The 17,789-nt window shown below is 35.0% G+C and overlaps 1 protein-coding gene across 1 annotated transcript in view; it reads left to right on the top strand.

The window, feature by feature from the left end:
* The first annotated feature begins 391 nt into the window (after window positions 1-391).
* LOC136414482 (uncharacterized) overlaps window positions 392-17,789 on the top strand; it is an 81,747-nt gene continuing 64,349 nt past the window's right edge. The window contains exons 1-2 of the mRNA XM_066398527.1: window positions 392-798; window positions 7,295-8,282. Coding sequence (XP_066254624.1) covers window positions 7,391-8,282 — 892 coding nt within the window. The 5' untranslated portion in view covers window positions 392-798; window positions 7,295-7,390. The remainder of the gene's footprint in view (window positions 799-7,294; window positions 8,283-17,789) is intronic.

Below are 17,789 nucleotides of genomic sequence, written 5' to 3'. Positions count from 1 at the left end.
GTTTATTTTAATTAGGGTACTAATTTAAATAGCAAATTAAGTTGTTTGCATATTTGACAGAAATAAAAGATACACGCGGAGATTGATATTTTTTATAAATAGTTGCTTTACTTTTGTCCAGTAGTGTACGTGTAGATATAAGCAATCACACCAAACACCTTCGCCCGCCAATAATACTGACAAGACTCACGACGCGGCAATACCGCGTCTACAGGTTTGCCGCCGATTTTGGAAGAGTGCGGCGTGGCGTATTCCGCCCACTCCGCCTCGTAAAGTAGTTCAACGTTGCGGGTAAATTTCATTGATAGTACTGATCGACACCCCACGAAATTAAGATCAAACAATTTCTGTTTATGTGTACTTCATGTTGTAGTTGGAATATGGAGCCGAAACCCATTTGTTAAGGGATTAATTTAGTCGAACTCTCGTAGAATTTCAGGCGCATGGTGCCGGCGAATCGAGCGGTCCGGTTTGCTTCGTCGATTTAAACCGGCGAAACGTCATTCTAGCGCCGGCATTCGAAGTGTTGAGTTTGGTTCGCGGGCCGCTCCAAAGTGAAGACGTTGACGTCTCCTGCTGGAACTTTTCTTCTCTAGTTTTTAAAAGAAGGATGTATACAAAGCTGACCGTGCGAGTGAAGAAAAGTGTCGCAGTTCGGAAAGTTTTTATCACTTTGTCCTCTGATATTTCGTTTGTGCTCCATATTCCGTGCGTGAGAAAAAAACTGTTTTATTGAACTCGGACTTATCCCCAGTGAGTGTCGTTTCGCCACTCCATTACTACCTCAGGATTTATAAGGTACGCAAAAGTTACACTTATTGCACAATTTTTTGTAATTATAATTAAAATTATGTGCATTGCTTGTGGCCAGCTAATCAAATGACTCCAGAGTCAGGAGCACCAAAAGAGCGAGAAAAAATATGGCGCAAGTGATTGAATGCCTTCAAGCAAGTTATGTTGAAGAAAGCACGAAAATATGTTTAATTCCAAATCCTCCATTACAACAATTGAGTTGAAGGACAATTTGATCTTTTTAAATAATATATTTCACTATTAAATATTGCTTCACACTCTAAATTAATTTGATATCAGTGTGCTTAATTTTACGTCAAGTTAAACATATTATTTTAAGTTTTCGTGTAACTCGCGCGGGTATAAGCGAAATCAATTTTGGCTGCCACAATTCGTTAATCAATTTTCATGAAATTTTGTGTGTGCCCTGTATGTATTAAATGCCATTTTACGCCCAATTTATGTGCTATCTTTACCATCAAGCCAATTTCCATAGAAACTAAAAATATGACCTGAAAATACCCAGGATCGCTTTCAACATTTGTGCGGAAGTTACTTTGCAGTTAAAGTTGATCCCACATTACTAATTTATATTATAATGTCCAATAATAATAATTTATAATTTATTTTATAAAAATAATAATTTATATTATATGTCCATATAATTTAATTTATAGTTTATCATGGGAGAGTTTTTGCACATTAGAATGTTAATATTTTTGTATTTACTCTGAATTCCATAGTAAATTAATTGAGTACTATACGTAACACGTAATTTAGCTCTCCTTAGAAAGTAAAGAGAGAAATATCTGGTCCTGGATAATTTATCTGTGATTGTTGGTCAGATGTCTGATGGTAAATACCAAAAGGCTTAATGCGAGTTTTTTTAATGATAATCCCTTATAATTTTATGTGGATATGAAAGTAATGTTTTTCCAAAAAAAATTTCTAATTAAGTACCTACCTACTTAATTGTTAAAAAAAATCGTTTTCAATTTTAGTCGCTACTGGAAAGTGTCAGATAGAGATTAGACAATCTAAAACAATGCAATTACTTATTTCATTTATGAGTTACGGGAAACTTATAAAAATTACGAGTCACAGTACGTACTCGAAATAAGTTGTTGATTCCAAATAGGCAAAAATATGCTTACAGAGTGTCTTAATTAAAAATCAGAAGTTGGCACTATCGAGGCCACTATACCTATTAGGAAACCGGAGATTTTTGTGATAGACCGGTAAATAGCATTTATTCGACACAACATGCTAAACTTTGACAAAACGGTTTAACACACGAATTAGAAAATAATTGCTGTAGTCATCAGTTCCTTTGGGCTTACACCTTTTTGCTTTACACTGGGTAAGTATACCATCACCCCTTGCACCGCCCGCATACGCATATACCTACAGGCAGCATTATAAAAGTACTAGATAATTTGCTCTAGTTTTCTAATTGAAACTCTTAGATAATGAAATGAGTAACCATTTGTTATGAGGAAAAATTAAAGAAATAACAATGGTGCTTATTTATTTTAGCCTTAAGTGCGTATTAATTACCCTAGCGTTTGTTTATTATTTTCCTTCAATTTGCTTTTTTTCTACCTGCCTTGGCAAAATTTCTATGTAAATTGAAAACCAAATTCTCAGTATTTGCCAAGGTATTAGCAGTCATAAAATCATTAAGTGTGTCCCTTAGTGGGTCTGGGGTAGATCGTAAAAGAAATTGGAGAGTATTATTCCATTGCAGTTGATGAATGCATACCCCAGGCTAACGCCCACTCTAGGCCTATAAAAGTCCCTAAACATCTTTCTAGGTTTCAGTATCTTCTTAGATCACCAAGTGTTTTGGCGTGGTGTTCTTCGTAGTACTACCGAGTGTTGGGCTTGGTCCTTACATTATTGGAGAAATATTTTCGTTTTTTCATCGTATTTCAGACAAAGCCGTGAGAAAGTGATTAGTTAAGCGAGTGTTTTTCTGAATATATTTCCGATACACGATCTAATTTGACATTCATTGATTTGAAAAATATTCATTGTAAGTATCTAATTGGATAAGTACCTACCCCCATGCCTACCCCTAAATACGTTTGTTCAGTTATAAACTTTCGACGAAATCGTAATGAAAAATGTCTGAGATCCTTAAAAATCTAGTAAATTATTTACATTGTTACAGTCACAGATTGTGTATGGACTGTCTTTTAAAGCTTCCGGAACGGTCACCTACACACATAGTATATTGAATTTGTGATGCCCGATTCGATTGTGATACTGGCAATGTTATTAAATTTTCAGTTGCTTTTTTAAATTGTGCAATGATTCCTATTTTTAGCGCAATCAATGCAGTTTCCCGCAATTACTTAAATATCAGATTTTTCTACGATTTTAGTTTCAGCCAGAACATGGCACTTCATTAACATTTTAAGAGTTGCTTCTCAGGAAAGTAAATTCCTAAATGCAGCAAAATGTAGTTTCAAGTTATTGGGAAACTTACGGGTTTTTAAAGAAATATTTTTAGGGAATAATTAAGACCATAACTAACCCAAGTCGGTTTCTTCCACCTAGTAACTTTGCAATTGCGATTTGTTCTCAAATCAGTAGCTTCAACGATTTAAAAGAGCTGGATGTAGCAAACAATTGCCAGTATTAGACTACTTTCTTAATAGAAGGCGGCCATGTATTAGTACCTTATGACAATATACGTCATGTGACGTCACTTTTTTTCCGGAGTTTGACTCGTACTCCATATCTTAAACAAGGAGTGTTGGCCAACCGAGAAAATCACTTCTACATCATCAAACATTGATGTCTTGATTAATCCTTTATTAGATAGAGATAGTAAATAGCTTTCCTATTGGAGAAAAGTACCTTGGAAGGTACCCCATTTTCTTGATTAATGACGCGTAATAACGTTCCTATACTTTTGACCTACTTTACACGACGACAATCTCGAAAACTTTCCAATGCGATAAATTACAGATAAGACGAAATATGTAACATTTGTATACTTAATCGGACTTATCGGTAATAAATTATCTAATTGTTATGTTAAAAATCGAGATTTTTGAAAGTAGGTCATATCTCACGCTAAGAGCACGATGCGTAGATGTGGGAGCTTTCCTCGTATCAAGTTTAACGCCAAGTTAATTTCGATAAAGGAATTGCAACAATAGACGACGTAAAAAACCATTGTAAATTCCATAAGAAATTTTCACCAAAACAATTGCTTAACAACTGATGATCGAGCAGGAAAATGTTGCTTAGAATTCATGTTAAAATTGGAACAACATTGTGCAATTTTGTGACAAGGTTCAGAGAGCAGCAGCCTCATCGATCGTTGTTTGTTTACTTCATTGTGAGCTTAACCTTACACAGTGAATTTATTGATTGGTCAGTTCAGTAGCAAATATCTACTTACCAACTCATTCCCTTTTATGCATAAAAATTCTCCCAGTAATTTTTAAAAATGTGTTAAAACCCAACGACTATTTATAGCATAGGAAGGTTTCAAAGTTTATTTACACTAAGTAATTGACGGTTAAGAAGTTAATTGGCCCCTCGCTGTCGTGGGGGGCACCTGAGCGTGGAGAATTATTCGTCTGCTCGTCGAAAAACAATACAAGATTAAATTTAATTAATTGAGGGCACTCATTAATATTCAAAACTCGCGCCGGCTTGTGGCAACAAGTGGTTGGTTGAGGCATTGACGTCCGAAGGGTTTACGTCGCCCAACCATAACAACCCTCATTTATTCCCGATTTAAGGTTTACATTCCTGCTAATGAGCACATCGCTATTGCATTTTTTCCGGTCGAACAAGAACTTTAATATAATGGGATAATTCGGTTTAAGTCACACGAGAAGTTAATTTACATGTTCGAATTTAAGCATTCGCAGTCCTTAAACTCCTGAAGATATTTGGCTCTAAATCCTTTGGGAATTATTCCAAAAAATAGGTCTAATTTTATGTTCTAAGTTGAATATTGCCCTAGAAGTTCCCACTGCTTTAAGTCGTAATTCCTTAATTATGTCAACAAATACTCAGGCAGAATATTTCGAACATTTTTCTGGAGTTGTTTAGACGTGTATAATCTCATGTGCTTTGTTCCCCCAAAAATTTCATACCCTCACGCCCCTATTTTATTCCCAATTTATTTTAATATTTGGATCATTATTCTTAGGACCCGCACATGCCAACCCCGAATAATGCATTTTTTCGACTTTTGTTCAGATTTTTGGCCCTACCACCAATTTGCCTTGCTGCCTGTGCTTGGCGATCTTATCGAAGATGTTGCAGCTGTTTCTTCTTTACATGACCCTTCTCCACTCGCTTAATTTAGCATTTATTGTTTACCTTCTTTGGCTATCTACAGCATGCGTCCTCCTGAAAGCTTCCTTAGCTATAATTAAGTTTTAGTGTTTTTGTCTTGCTTGCTGAAGCTTTCTGCTAAATTTAATATCCGAGTCCTCTATAATTTTAAAGTCGCTTTAGGAATATTTCTATCGGATAAATTAGGCAGGTATTTTTGGGAAGTTATTTTCGTAGAAAATTAAACGACGTTCAGATGGACGACGAACAAAAATAGAAAAATATTTTTGGGAAAATGCTTAGATGCGTTTCCAACTATAAGTAGTGTTGTATTTTCTGCATGGGGGGCAAACGACATCTAACTGCATAGATCGAGTTATCATCAATTTTGCACGGAGTACACGTCAAGTAACGGTATTACAAGAGGTATTACCATTACAGAAACCCCTTTGTTACCGTCTACCGCTTCTTACATGAATTAACCCAACGCACTTCGAGCGTAATATCCTTTGCACATGCGAATGCATATATTATGCGGGATTTTGATTAGCCGTTCGGGAATTATTTTATGATTAACGTTACTAATACCCATGCCTGTATATTTCATCATTATCTTGTTATTCACTGATTGTTATGAACTAACCTGAACTACTTTTTTGATAAAATAGGAACCTTCTCAATTTAAGAATTCATCGATTCAAGAAATTTCATATTTTTATGAAATACTTCACTTGACTTTTTTAAAGTACTTTATACAGAGTTTCATTCAATTTTAAACGTATCGCGATAAAAAATAAAAATTAGGGCCTCTTGCGATGTTCCTGGACCTAATCCTTCCCCTCTTGAATAAATAACGGATTAATTCACTTGTGCAAATAATTATTATCGGTCGTCGGCTCGGTCGTGAATTTTCTATTAATGTGTTAAAGAAAGATGACTATTTTGTGTATCTGAATTGCGAATGTTTGCTTATTTTTATTTAGGCTAATTTGAAATATATTTGTATTCATAATGAATGAAACAATGAAAATGGAATACTACATATTAAATATCATCTCAGTCTAGTAAAGTTTCCACTAAATTTATTCTAATAATTAGTACTATTATAAGAAATATAAATATAGTTATTTAAAAAAAAATAAAACGTTTTAAAAAAATAGTCAAGTGAAGTAGCTTGAAATCAAGTCAACCCGCGAATCCCTAACTCTTAGTTTCAACTTCTATGATTTTCTCATTACCAAACGGGTAAAAATAAGAATTGTTAATCAATAAGAAATCAATAAATAATTGCCTTCTTAGTCCAGACGTATACATCATGTGATGAGTACATAGCGTAATTAATGCGTTTAAAATCCAATTTAATGAAATACCGGCAATTTATTTAGTCACGCTCATGTAGAAATTAATCCCTACTTAACTTGATATATCACTTTAGACTGACACTATAGTGTTTAGTCAATGTTCGCTACTACTTTGGTTACATCTATCGTATATTCTTTTACAATACGTATTTCAATTTTCTAAAATGTAGTTCAACGTCAAATTGTTCCATTTGTTGAGGTAGACTAGTTATTAACATCTAAAACTCCCTATTATAGCTCAAGGTGCCGTTATACTTTTTGCATTTTAATTGGCCATATCGATAATAAATGGGTGTTTCCAGTCCTAATCTAGATTTTCGGAATACCAACGGGTTCGGTTCAGATATGAAATTGCGAATGTAGGTGCATTATGTGCTTTCAGTACGAGAACGAAAGAGACCTTAATCCTGCCCCAAGCTTGTCACGAGCCTATGTCTTTATTCGGTATCATTGTAATGTTAGACGTTTGATATTGCGTGTTTAAGCTGTTGCATAAATGAAAGTGAAATATAATTTGTAAGGATAATTTGAATAGTTTAAACTTTTTCCTATTTCAATGCTAGGTGGTCTTAAAAAGACGTCACTTCATTGAATTTCGCACCGGTATCAAGACTTAGAAAAAGAAAAAAATATATAAGTATATATATTCGCGTGCCAAGCTATATTATATTTTTCTGATCCCTCCATTTTGGTCGTTTAATTACATTTTCTCCCTTCCGTATGTTGTCAACTTCCTTATCAATTATTCACCAGTTAAATCTGGGCATAATATTTCCCCTCACAACAAACGGCTGAATTCTCATGAAAGTCTCTAACTAGGAACTTTTCTTTTGCAGCAGCTGCCAAATCGCACCAAAAAGCGACGAGGGAGTCTCCTAGCCAGGCGAATTTGTGATATTAGATATTAAGACAGCCCTAGAATAATAATAAATATGTTAGGAACTAGCCGGAATACAGTACATAAGATGGCCGAATCGATATTTGAATCGTTGTTGCCGTTGAATGTTGAACATTTGGGTTCTGCCCCAGTAATGGACTATTCCATGATGGACGGCAGTGATGATGATGATATTGCAGTTCATTGGAAGAAATTTGATGTCGGTTTCCCTGAGTTATACGACGTAATGTCCACAGATGATCTTTTCAATGAATTGAACCCGGTTGCGAACCTCAATAGTTGGGCATTCGAGAACACCACCAACAATGATGATATTTTCGTGAACCATGATTGCATGTGGGCCGGGCATTGCGGTAGTAAAGAACATGCAGAAGAATCGAACTTGAGTTGCTTTATACCGAAACCCCCGGTAATTAAAAAAGAGATGTGTCCACCTCCACCACCCCCGGTAACGCCAAAGCAAGAAAGCTTACTCAAACCATCAGTGAAAGCCATGATTACGTCAACTCCTATGCAACCGTGCAGTACCATAATACAGCACGTAATCCAGACTCCTCCAGAGTCGGATGACGAGGAAAATAAAGCCTCGCATAAGAATAAGAGCTCAAATATTCTGAAGATCCTTACCGACGCCATTAACGAATGTGACCACAACGATTTGACCGAGGATTTAACCGAATTATTTGAAGAAGACGAAGTCGATTCTGAAGAATCCCTAGCAGACAATTTTATCAAAGAGGAGGTTTTGGATATCAAAGATGAACCGGAAGATACCGAATCTGAGCAAGAGGAAAGCGAACATATGAGCTATGAGGAGTTCAGAATACGCACTCAAATGGCTGCGGAGAATGATCACAGCTATTACAAGGACAAGAACGCCGCCATGAGAAACAATATATACGGGATCGAAACTCCTTCTGATTCAGGTGAGCTTTTTTGCATTATCGGCTTGTTCAGTTGAAATTTAGAATTTACACAAATGTGTCACGAAGTATCGTATACCACAGCAACATTTGCAAACTGCATATTGCATACTTCGTGCGATATCTATTTAAATTCAATTGATTTGCGCCATTATATCTCCAAGCAGTATTTACTGTATGTCTCTTGTTGCATGTCTTATGTCTGATGCAGCTCTTGTGTGCAACCTGGTTTAGTCATAAAAGAGATTTGAGATACTTAAAGATTGCGAAATGTGCACTGGCAGCGTTCAGCCTTTGCGGGTACCGCACACGAAGTGTTTTGCCTAAAGCTTTAGTAGAGATATTTAGTAATGTTTGGTTTTAGATTTGCTAATTTTTTTATTTCATGATGATTGAACGACTTAGATGTAGAGTTTATTTATCTACATATCATATTATTTCAATTTAACCGATCAGCTTCCTCGTTTTTGAGTTTTCTTTTTCTGCAGTTACTTCGAAATAATTTTTGTCTACTCGGATTTATTTCTAAAATGATCTTAAATCTCAAACCTCGATTCTTGATTATTTCTTAATATAATTTTCTTCTAGGTTTTCGCTAACACCTAAGATTTTTATTTAGATGAAAGTTTCTCTAACCCAACATTCATCTGAAAAATAAAAAGGAGGTTTGTTATTTAAAAGTTTCCTCAGTCAGAAGTTTCCTCGTGACATTACAAAGAACTTACTATTCATGCTTTAAGTCAATTCAGGTTTGATCAATTACATTGAGAATCTAGGCTAGATAGGCTTTGAATGCGAAAACTTCAGACAAAACCCTACGAAATACTGGCAAAGAGAGAGGGATGAAAAAAAAGAAATGGTGGAATCGAAAAAGAGCTTAAACAAGAACATGTTGGAATTTTTATCATGCTTAAAGGACTTTGACTAATGTACTCGATTGAAATTAATACACTGGGGAACACAAGCGGGATCCGGGGTCAATTTTATTAATTGAAACTTCAATTCATGTTTTTTAGTTATACAAGCTAGTACAAAGTTTACACGTAAATGGTTTATTGGCGCCAGTTGACTAGCGCCAGTGTTTGTGTGTGGGTGTGTGTGTGTCTGTAAACACGGAAGTTGTTACAAATACCGCGCCAATATTCGTATGTTAAAAGCAGTTGTACGTATTGGCGCTAGTATTTATATTGGCACCGGTGCCAATAAACCATGTATGTGTATAGCTTACTTTAGTTTAGGAGATAATCCACCGTTTCCATACAGAAATGGAAATAAATGCTACCCTGTAGAAAAAAGTGAAGTGAGGTTGTAGTATTATACATTGTTTTGCACTCGGCTTTATATGAATCTGAGGTCTACTAATTTAAAACAAATTTGTCAAGCATGTCTATTATTAAAAGAAGTTTGTCTTTATCTGGCAAAGCCTGTAAATCAACATGGTAATGAAGAAATTACAACAATGTGCATATATGAATGTTGACAATGCTTCAGATTAGATTTAAAACACTTATCTCTGGGGTATGCTATGATCTAAATTATAATATGAATTTTTTCGAAGTTTTACAACTGTTTGCTCAGAGACTTAAAAAGACAGCCCTTATCTAAATTCTAATTAAACAAAAATCTGATCCGTAACCCAACACCGCCCTTCAGCCTGTTTCGCGTTAAGGCAAGATATGTCGTAATCGATGTGATACAGTCTGGAACTCCCACATATTGGTGATAAGAACATTATGTCAGGTGCATAACACATTACCCAACACATAAAGTCCTGCAAATATGGTTTATAATACACTCCAGGGCAATACTTAATTAACGATAGGAAAAGGACTAAGAGTTTCGCATTTCCGGAGAATTAATGAATTGCTCACCTTGTTTGTCCACATTAAAAGCAACAAGTTTTGCAGAAAAAGAAAATTTCTTAGAATTTCCGAATCGAGAACCAAAGTGCAGCATATGCAGCCATCAATATGATAAAGACTCCTGAGAGGATCGTTGTATATCATTTTGATGTTTTACAGCCTGTTGTTCTCTTGCGGTATATTTACTTGTTTGATAAAGTTATGTCATTGCCCTCAGGTATTTACCGTCACAATAAGGAAGTACTTCTTGCTGTTGTTGACACGAGGACCCAAACAATGAGGATACCCGATCTTTTTAGGTCGATAATTAGGATCAAATTAATAGCGTATTCACTATGAGTTGCATTATCCTTTAATGGGCTTTAGCTTCGCCCTTTCTTCTGTCTGAAGATCGTATGATCATCGAAAAGGAAAAATCATTTCCGCTCGGATTTTACTGTGCCCAAGAGACCGTTACTTATAAACACGAGAAATTGAAAGGGTACTCCTGTTTCCCTATCAAGTAGAATTGAACTATTGTATCAATTCAACAACCGAATAATCACTTAATGGAGCTCCAGCCTCTAGTCTTTTGGTAGTGTGTATTTTATCTTCAAGTAGGTATTCGAGGGTGTTCTTCTAATTTTAACACCGTAATCTTATCAATAAGCCTCGTTTACTTTGAACTGATATCTGTTACTCTGAAGTTATATAATCGAAAACTATGTCAGATAATGATGATTTTTTCTTATCTTTGACGAATTTTAGTTCCAGGTTCAATATACTCGCTTAGTAACTGTGAGGTGTAGAAAAAAATATCAACAACGAGCAAATTTTGTTCTGATTGAAGATTATTTCTTGTTTATTAAATATTTTCTTCTTCACAAAGAGCCGAAAGTTCTCAACGCCTCAAGAGGGTATTTCTAACAGTTTTAAATGTTTCCGCCATAAAAGATATCTTTGACGTGACGTTGCCAATATACCTGAAGGAATAACACCAAGATAGTACTTTGTGGCACTTTCTGGCCTTGGCCTTGGGATTATTGCAAGTACCCAGACCTCAAGGGTTATCGCCTTCTTCGGGCGCTTGATGCCTTTCGTGTTTATGGCTTCTTTGCGACACATATTTTTATATTGCCACCACTAAACTTTGACTTTATTACTTTGACAGTGGATAATCAGGAAACATCATAATTGGGTCAGAAAACTAGTATTTTTGAATTGTAGTGGGTGTTTCGGGATACCGTGAGCTAATTATATTCTGGCGAGAACTATTTTTGTTGGAGATGAAAATGTAGGTTTTCCGGAACTAGGATTGTTCTAGAAAATTCGAAATTTATCATATTAGGTTGTTCGGAAAGTAATTTCGTTTTTTCCCGACAGAGGATTTAATGGTATTTTTTTGCACTTAACCTCACACTTAAGCCATATAATTTTTATATGCTTTGAGAGCTCATATAACAAGGCTTGTGTGTGAAACATTTCAATTAATTCTACGCAGTAGTTTTTGGTTGGTGCCCTTTTAAATATGGAGAGCGATAAGCAGCATTTTCGACATATCCTACTGTTTTACTACAGAAAGGGTAAAAATGCTGTTCAAGCCAGAAAGAAATTGACCGATGTGTATGGAGAAGGTGTGTTGACAGTACGCCAGTGTCAGAACTGGTTCTCTAAATTTCGATCTGGCAATTTTGATGTCGAAGATGCACCACGTTCGGGAAGGCCGGTTGAAGCTGATAAAGACGCCATAAAGGCATTAGTTGATGCGAACCGTCGAATAACAACACGTGAGATCGGATTGAAGTTAAATTTATCGAATTCAACAGTTTATGACCACTTGAAAGGCCTGGGATTATCCTCGAAGCTCGATATATGGGTTCCCCATGTTCTCACAGAGAGAAATCTGTGTCGCCGCATTGACGTCTGCGATTCGCTTCTCAAACGTGACAAAAATGATCCGTTTTTGAAGCGCATCATTACTGGGGACGAAAAATGGGTTGTATACAACAACGTCAAACGCAAGAGGTCATGGAGCAAAAAAGATGAATCGACTCAAACCATTTCCAAAGCCGATATTCACCAAAAAAAGGTGATGCTGTCTGTTTGGTGGGATTTTAAAGGAATCGTTTTTTTTGAGCTTTTACCGGATAACACAACGATTAATTCGGAAGTCTACTGCCAGCAGCTGGACAAACTGAAGGATGCACTTCAACAGAAATGACCCGAACTAATCAACAGAAAAGGTGTAGTGTTTCACCAAGACAACGCGAGACCTCACACAAGTTTGGTCACTCGCCAAAAGCTTTTACAGCTTGAATGGGACACAATGCCACACCCACCATATTCTCCAGACCTGGCACCATCGGATTATTATTTGTTCCGGTCACTCCAAAATTTTTTAGACGGTAAAACTTTCATCTCAAATGATGAGGTCAAAAACCACCTCGATCAGTTTTTTGCCAGCAAAGACAAAAAATTTTATGAGCGTGGAATTATGCTACTACCAGAAAGATGGCAAAAGGTGTTGGACCAGAACGGCCAATATATAATTTAATAAAGCATTTGTTTATTATACGAAAACTGTCATTCATTTTCACATAAAAAAACGAAATTACTTTCCGAACAACCTGATAGATTGTCGAGATGCCGTCTGTTTTCACTGTAAAATATAAACATCTTCAGCAGTCTGCGATGTCCTCAGAATCGAAGAGATTTCCAAAATAAAATATTGTGAACTACAAACATGGTTGAAGATTTCTAAAAATTCCTCTGACTCTAGAAGCTAAAAAATACTTCGTAATCTCAACACGAATTTTTTATGAAGGAAAATCTTTCGCCGCTAATTTTTATCTCAGGTTTGAACCAACTGTAAATACTCAATGATGTCTTAAAAATAATTAAAAAAAAAAAACATCCGAAATGAGTTAATTTAAATAGGAAAATTTTAAAATTTTCTTAAGAATATGCAATTGGGAAAAATCAATAAGTTTATGAACATTTTAATATTTCGATCTTGGATATTTCGAAAATTGTGAAGTAACTGTTTCTGCGAGTTTGAATATGATTTTCAAAAGCTTTATTCAACTTATTTGGGGCCAATATAAAACCCAAGATCCAATGTAGTTGCTATATGCCAACATCTTTGAGAGAACAAATCCTTGAGAACTCTGGAATAGAGTTTTTGTTCCGGTTTTTTATGAACATTTCAGATATTTGGTTAGAAATATTGGCGATTACATATATACAGTCTGTCCCAGATAAGGATGAACAGCATGGGGATCTCGGAAACGGTAATAGATACAAAATGGTTTAAATTGGGAAAAAGTTGGGCAATTTAAAGCAAATTAATAATCTGTTTTTATATCGGCGAAATTCCGAATAGTTACGAAGATATCCGGAAAAAAACGAATTTGGCGGTTTTCGTTTTTTGCAAATAACTCTTATGCGGTTATAGTTAGAGGAATAAAAGTTTTATATTATTAAAGCACTTTTTTGAGAACTGTTTAGCAGTGTTGCCAGTTTTCTTATTACATCCTTACTTTCGGAGAAAAATAAGTAAACTTTTGATTTTCATATGGGCGTGATATCAATTATTTATATTTTCAAAATCGTCATAAAATTCTCTTTTCAGCCATGTATTACATTTAATATTTTTCTCAGAAACTCTATGAGTTATAGCCATTAAAGCATTTTTTGATAAGTCGGCCATGATTTTAACTTATAGTAATGGTACACATTAAATAAATGAATGCTATGGAAACGTCAAAATTATTTAAAAGTATAAATATATTACTGGTATCAGCCTAAAATTAAAAAAATAATTGTTGCAAATTATTATTATGCACACGTCAAACAAATTGAAGGTTTTTCAACTTTTAAATAATTTTGACGTTTCCACAGCATTCATTTATTTAATGTGTACCATTACTATAAGTCAAAATCATGGCCGACTTATCAAAAAATGCTTTAATGGCTATAACTCATAGAGTTTCTGAGAAAAATATTAAATGTAATACATAGCTGAAAAGGGAATTTTATGACGATTTTGAAAATATAAATAATTGATATCACGCCCATATGAAAATCAAAAGTTTACTCATTTTTCTCCGAAAGTAAGGATGTAATAAGAAAACTGGCAACACTGCTAAACAGTTCTCAAAAAAGTGCTTTAATAATATAAAACTTGTATTCCTTTAACTATAACCGTATAAGAGTTATTTGCAAAAAACGAAAACCGCCAAATTCGTTTTTTCAGGATATCTTCGTAACCATTCGGAATTTCGCCGATATAAAAACAGATTATTAATTTGCTTTAAATTGCTCAACTTTTTCCCAATTTAAACCATTTTGTATCTATTACCGTTTCCGAGATCCCCATGCTGTTCATCCTTATCTGGGACAGACTGTATACACCTTTCAAATTTTGGAAACAATCGGTAATTTTTCCCTCTAGGATCTCTATTTTTTATTTCAAAAAAGATAAACTCATCATTGTTGGCCTTTGGTTCTTCGTACCTTAGGTCATACTCTTAGATGGTATTACTAGAAAAGGAAGAAGAGTTGTAATCATTACATAGTAGCGAATTCCTGACCTTATCGTTCAGCGGTGGTCGGTTCTGGGAAACCTTGAAAATATTAAGTAATTTAACATGCGCCTCCTATTGAATTAAAACACCGAACTTGAACTTGAGAAACCTACGTAACTTGCGTATTGTGCAATAACAAAAACGATGCCGATAAAGTCCGGACAACTAAAACGCTGATAATTAATTCGGCGTGATGCGAAATCCTTCCACAAATAACTGTAGAAAGTTTAGAAAGGACACATTCCTAGCTGCAAAAATTGCTTGGCAAGGATTTGCAGTTTTATTTTTAAGTTTGCTTATGACGAAAGCATCTTAAATAGGTGAAAGGGGAAAGAATAGCACCATTACTGATGCAGATTCCACTGTTGAGCGTGCATTTCTGTTTCAAAGGATTTATGCAGATGATACTGGCTTAACGGCTGAAGCAAATTCCGCCTGAGTGAATTGATTCTCAATGCTCTCTTACCCAGTGACCACACTTTGTAAAAAAATACCACCGCCAGGACAATTACCACGCAACAGTCCGTATCATTTTTAAATTCATTAAATGCACTTATTTCCGTATACCGCAACCTTGAGTAAAAGCCAGCGTGCATGCTTGTAGTATTTGAAATAGTTTCGCTCGTAAGTAATTTTCTCTATAGTAACCATTAAAAAGCCAAGAAAGTTCGACTTGTGCCCGCCTTTTAATGCCAGCGGTTTTTTGGTATCTATAAAGTCAAGTTGTGCAATAATTTGCAGAGATGATTCACTCACTGACGATCTGAGTCTACTACTAATAATAATAGAAATGAATGGTGAATGTGTTGGAGTATTACTGGGTGGAATGCGCTAGTATATGGGAGTGCAGTAGGCCCGTTATCCAAGGAGTTAACTTGATTGCGTTTTATGGTTTCGTGGAAATGATCGAGCGTTAATTAGTTGCAATGGCTAAGGGATCAATCAAAATGGAGGTCAAGACATAGACAAGTTATTGTGAAATTATAGATAACTGCATGGTGACACCAGTTCTTCACTTCATTATAGTACCAAGGATGGACCTGTCAGGTCCCCGAGAATAATCCTGAGTATCTATTTAGACGAGCAAGATAAATACCTATTCCTAGATTTCTTCCTTTCTCATTAAACAAAATCTGTAGGCAGTACGTTCATATTACTAAAACATAATTGAAAAAAAATTTAAGTCGAGGCTTTAGTCAAATCTCAGAAACGTTTTCACAGTGAGCAAGTTATTCTTTGAAAATTTTTGAGTTTGTCACACTTCCGTCTCTGTAACCATTTTGGTTCAGACAAATTATTTGCCATACTTAATTTTATTTCTTATATTAGTCAAATTAGGTCAGTAAGCTTCTTGATTGCACAATTGTTTAAGTAGGATAATTCGAGGAATAATTAAACCAATTTATCAAGTACTGACTTGACTTTGGAACTAACTATAGTTTAGGTCTTTATGCTATCTAACTTGGTACTTAACAAATGCTTATATGTATAATAAGTATAATGAATTACCACATAACCAATAACGGTTATTTCCTGTATTATTTCGAAAAATTTAAGGCAAAACTTCAAGCAATTTTATTAACTTAAGTCATATTTAACACATTTTAAAAATATTTTTCTAAATCTGATGGGGCTGCTCATATTACCTGATGCTCATTTGCAATTTCATCTAAAGTTGTTGTAATTTTCATTTCAAAAGTTAACGTTTTATTGCATTTTGAAATAAAAATTGTGCCGCCAAATTTTACATTATTTTTTTATGGTTACTTTGGTATTCGTATTTGGATTCCCTTCGGTATGCTACTGGCTAAACCACAGTGTTAGCTTCACTTTCAATATTTCTCCAAACATGTTTAATTGGAAAATTGAAAATCCACTGTACTTAGTGATAAACAATCTCTGAAAAGCGATTCCAATAATTGATGTCCGCCATTTACATGCACGTTCCTCTATTTCTCGAAAATCAGACTGCACATTCGCGGCATTATGCAAATATTATTCTATTTTGAATAATTCCAAGCTTTCAAGGCTATCAATATATAGATTTTTCAAGACTTTTTCGATTCATTTACGATGGATTTATTCGTGCATTCGCTGGAAAATTGTTAAGGGGATTTTACCCATTACTACAAAGGTGTAGTAATCACCGATTACAGGTATAAGTGTCTTCTCGAAATTGTCTTATTATGTGGTTATGTCGTATTGAGTGCGTTTAGTTAACTCTTACTTTTTTCTATTTTGGTTTAAGAAAGGTCAAGGTTAAGATGGCTGTAAAAACGAACTTCCTAACCCTTGCCAAAATATTTCGTTCGCAGGAATTTATTTAAACTGCAATATAAATTACTCAAAATTTTGCAGCCTTTGTGTTATTAATAGAGCAGCCAAAATTATTGCCGCCATTTTTAATCGTAACATTGATTCGATGTTTTATTATCCATGTTATTGCACAATTTACACGATTTTTTCACAAGTTCAAGTTCAGATTTATTCGCTACCAGAGACCTAAATTATTCAATTCGTCTCAAGGCCTTTCACCATAAATGTTAAGGTCAGAGCTAACATGTTATAAAGTACTTTTTACCAGAATTAATAGTGTACAAATTTGATGTAGTGTACAGTACTTCTAAGGAAGTTATTATCGATAGACAACATTTGCAAATAAATAAACGTAAACAAATAGAAGATTCCCATCAACAGTTATCAAGGACCACCAGTGTACAAGCGGGTACGATTCATTACCTACTAAGACCTTTCCGGGTTATGTTTGGGTTCGAAATTTTCCTAGAATTGTTTGGCTTAGAGATTATCAAAGAGACCCAAATACACTCAGGCAAAAAGTGCCGGGGTATATTATTTGCATACCCCGCCGAGAATGCAATAAAAAGATATGAAATTCTTGGTACTAACATCGAATTCTCACTAACGTGGTAGTAGGTACCAGAATGGAGTTTTCGACTTGTTCCTGTTCAGTACTGTAACGGTTATATTTTGTATATCTCTTTATATGCTGTAGTTTAAGCGAATTTACGGTTTTAGTGGCAATAAGACGCACTATCTCTATTTGTTATATTCAAGGTTGTTCT

Source organism: Euwallacea similis, chromosome 17 (assembly GCF_039881205.1).
Source record: "Euwallacea similis isolate ESF13 chromosome 17, ESF131.1, whole genome shotgun sequence".
Classification (NCBI taxonomy): Eukaryota; Metazoa; Arthropoda; class Insecta; order Coleoptera; family Curculionidae; genus Euwallacea; species Euwallacea similis.
Note: the sequence above shows the minus strand (reverse complement) of the source record. Positions and strands in the feature narration are given on the sequence as shown.